We start from the raw sequence: 1,893 nt of genomic DNA, 5'->3' as shown, positions 1-1,893 counted from the left end.
GGGGGGGGGGGGGGGGGACTGTTTATTATCTTCTCTATAAAACCCAGTGAGTGATGGAGAAAATCTTAGACACTGTCATGCGATGGAATAAAGGTTTGTTAATGTTAGAATTAAGCGATGTGAGTGAAATAATAAACCCGTTATCTGAAAACAGGCTGAGCGTTATTTGTCGGTCACTGCAGCACATCAAAACATCCGAATTCATACCGCCTGGTAATGATGCGAGCTGTGACCATTTGCGACAGCTGAAAACAACCCCCAAATATGTTCAGTGCAATTAGCAGGTATATTTCAGTGATCACAGTGGTTATGTTTTATCCAAGGGTGCCGTTTACATGCCTGCGGGTTTTTTTTTTTTCTTCCTAGGTTAATCAAATTGTCTACAGTCACAGATTGTGCCAAGAGGGCGTCAAATCAGCCAAAGGCAGCCCGGCACATCCTCTAGATTCAGCCAAAACTTTCAAAATCAACAAGGATTAACATACATGGCCTTCATCATATATACGCATGTTTGGCATTAAGGGGGAGGATAACCCAAAACCTTCCCCGAGAACTGACTCACCGCTCTGCTCTCCCAAAAATACAAGTTTAAATTTCCTCAGGGGGTTCCCCAAATCTCCTCCAGCTGACATGATGGCAGATAAAAAGCTCAACGTTGATTATTTGTATATGTTCTTATCGCTCGGCGTCTCCTCCGTTGTGGGTGCGCAGGGGGATCCTCCTCTCCTCACAGAATGATGGGAATGCAGCTCAGCATCCTCCTGTCAATTTATGGGGCCTGTGCGCATGCGCGACCTCACCTTTTTCAATCCGTCACCTTTCCATTGGACCTGAAACAAAAAACTGACTTTTATGGCTCAGATATGAGATAATAAATATATGCATGACGGTTACATAAAGGTAAATAAAAGTGCGGCCGATTACAGTGACGGTAGACTTTATAAGATAAAAATAAGTATGTTTACTCACTGTAGTCAATTTATTGAGTATTTTCAGTTCATTCTAATTCTCATCCCATTTCTAGGATGAATAATATACTTTTTACACCAGCATTATGTGCCTCACGACCATGCTGGCCATTGCTGCTGAGAGACATTTTTCACTAATAATTCCCATTAATAATGCCCTTCTTCCATCTTCACCCATGAAATTCAGAAAGCCTGAAGCCATTGGATTTGCTGTGTAGTAAGAAATTAGAATTTTCTCCATCTGTAAGGCTTCGCTGTACTTAATAAAACCTTTTTATATGCTGATATGCACCCAGCAGCAATAACATGCAGACTGGGAACACCCTACAAGAGCTGAGGTTTTGGAGATGCTCTGAACCAGTTGGTAAAAAAACTGGTACAAACACTGAATTAGCCAGTTTCTGCTTAAAAATCTGTGTTTCTCCAACACTGTTGGCACACAAGTCCCAGAGCTGCTACTAACGTTAGCTCAGCTTGTTTCACTGATAACTTAAGATCCAGACATCCACTGACTAAAATCCTTCATCCACATAAAATATATTGTTAAACCCGACCAAGCTCTAAATAGTGTATCATAAAACTGGATAAAAAAAGTCAATTTATGAGAGCTTCTGGCAGACAACCACAATGCTGATACATGCTCAAAGAGGCGACTGGTGAAACACACTGTTACCGGAATAAAATTATGAATTTGTCTGAGTTTGAATATGTTGTAAACATTTGGGATAACATCAGTAAACAACTCAACAATATATAAAAGATATGATTGATATAGGTATATTGTTTTTACACATTTTAATGTGGAAATGTTACATATTATGGATTTAAATGCAAATATATGATTGATTTAAAGTTGCTGGTAGTTGAACCAAATTTGGTTCGCTTAAATGTGCAATATGTAAACATTTCTGGCAACTGGTGGTCT

At 39.6% G+C, this 1,893-nt stretch overlaps 1 protein-coding gene across 1 annotated transcript in view; it reads right to left on the bottom strand.

The window, feature by feature from the left end:
* Window positions 1-725, bottom strand: part of rab6bb (RAB6B, member RAS oncogene family b) — a gene marked incomplete in the record, with an annotated part of 7,401 nt that extends 6,676 nt beyond the window's left edge. Inside the window, 1 exon segment of the mRNA XM_035670941.1 lies at window positions 563-725. Within this exon segment, the coding sequence (XP_035526834.1) occupies window positions 563-632 (70 nt within the window).
* Between the last annotated feature and the right edge of the window lie 1,168 nt (window positions 726-1,893).

This window comes from Morone saxatilis, unplaced genomic scaffold (assembly GCF_004916995.1).
Source record: "Morone saxatilis isolate NCDOM2014 unplaced genomic scaffold, NCSU_SB_2.0 Contig23, whole genome shotgun sequence".
NCBI lineage: Eukaryota > Metazoa > Chordata > Actinopteri > Moronidae > Morone > Morone saxatilis.
The sequence above is the reverse complement of the archived record's forward strand: the minus strand, read 5'-3'. Positions and strand labels throughout refer to the sequence as shown.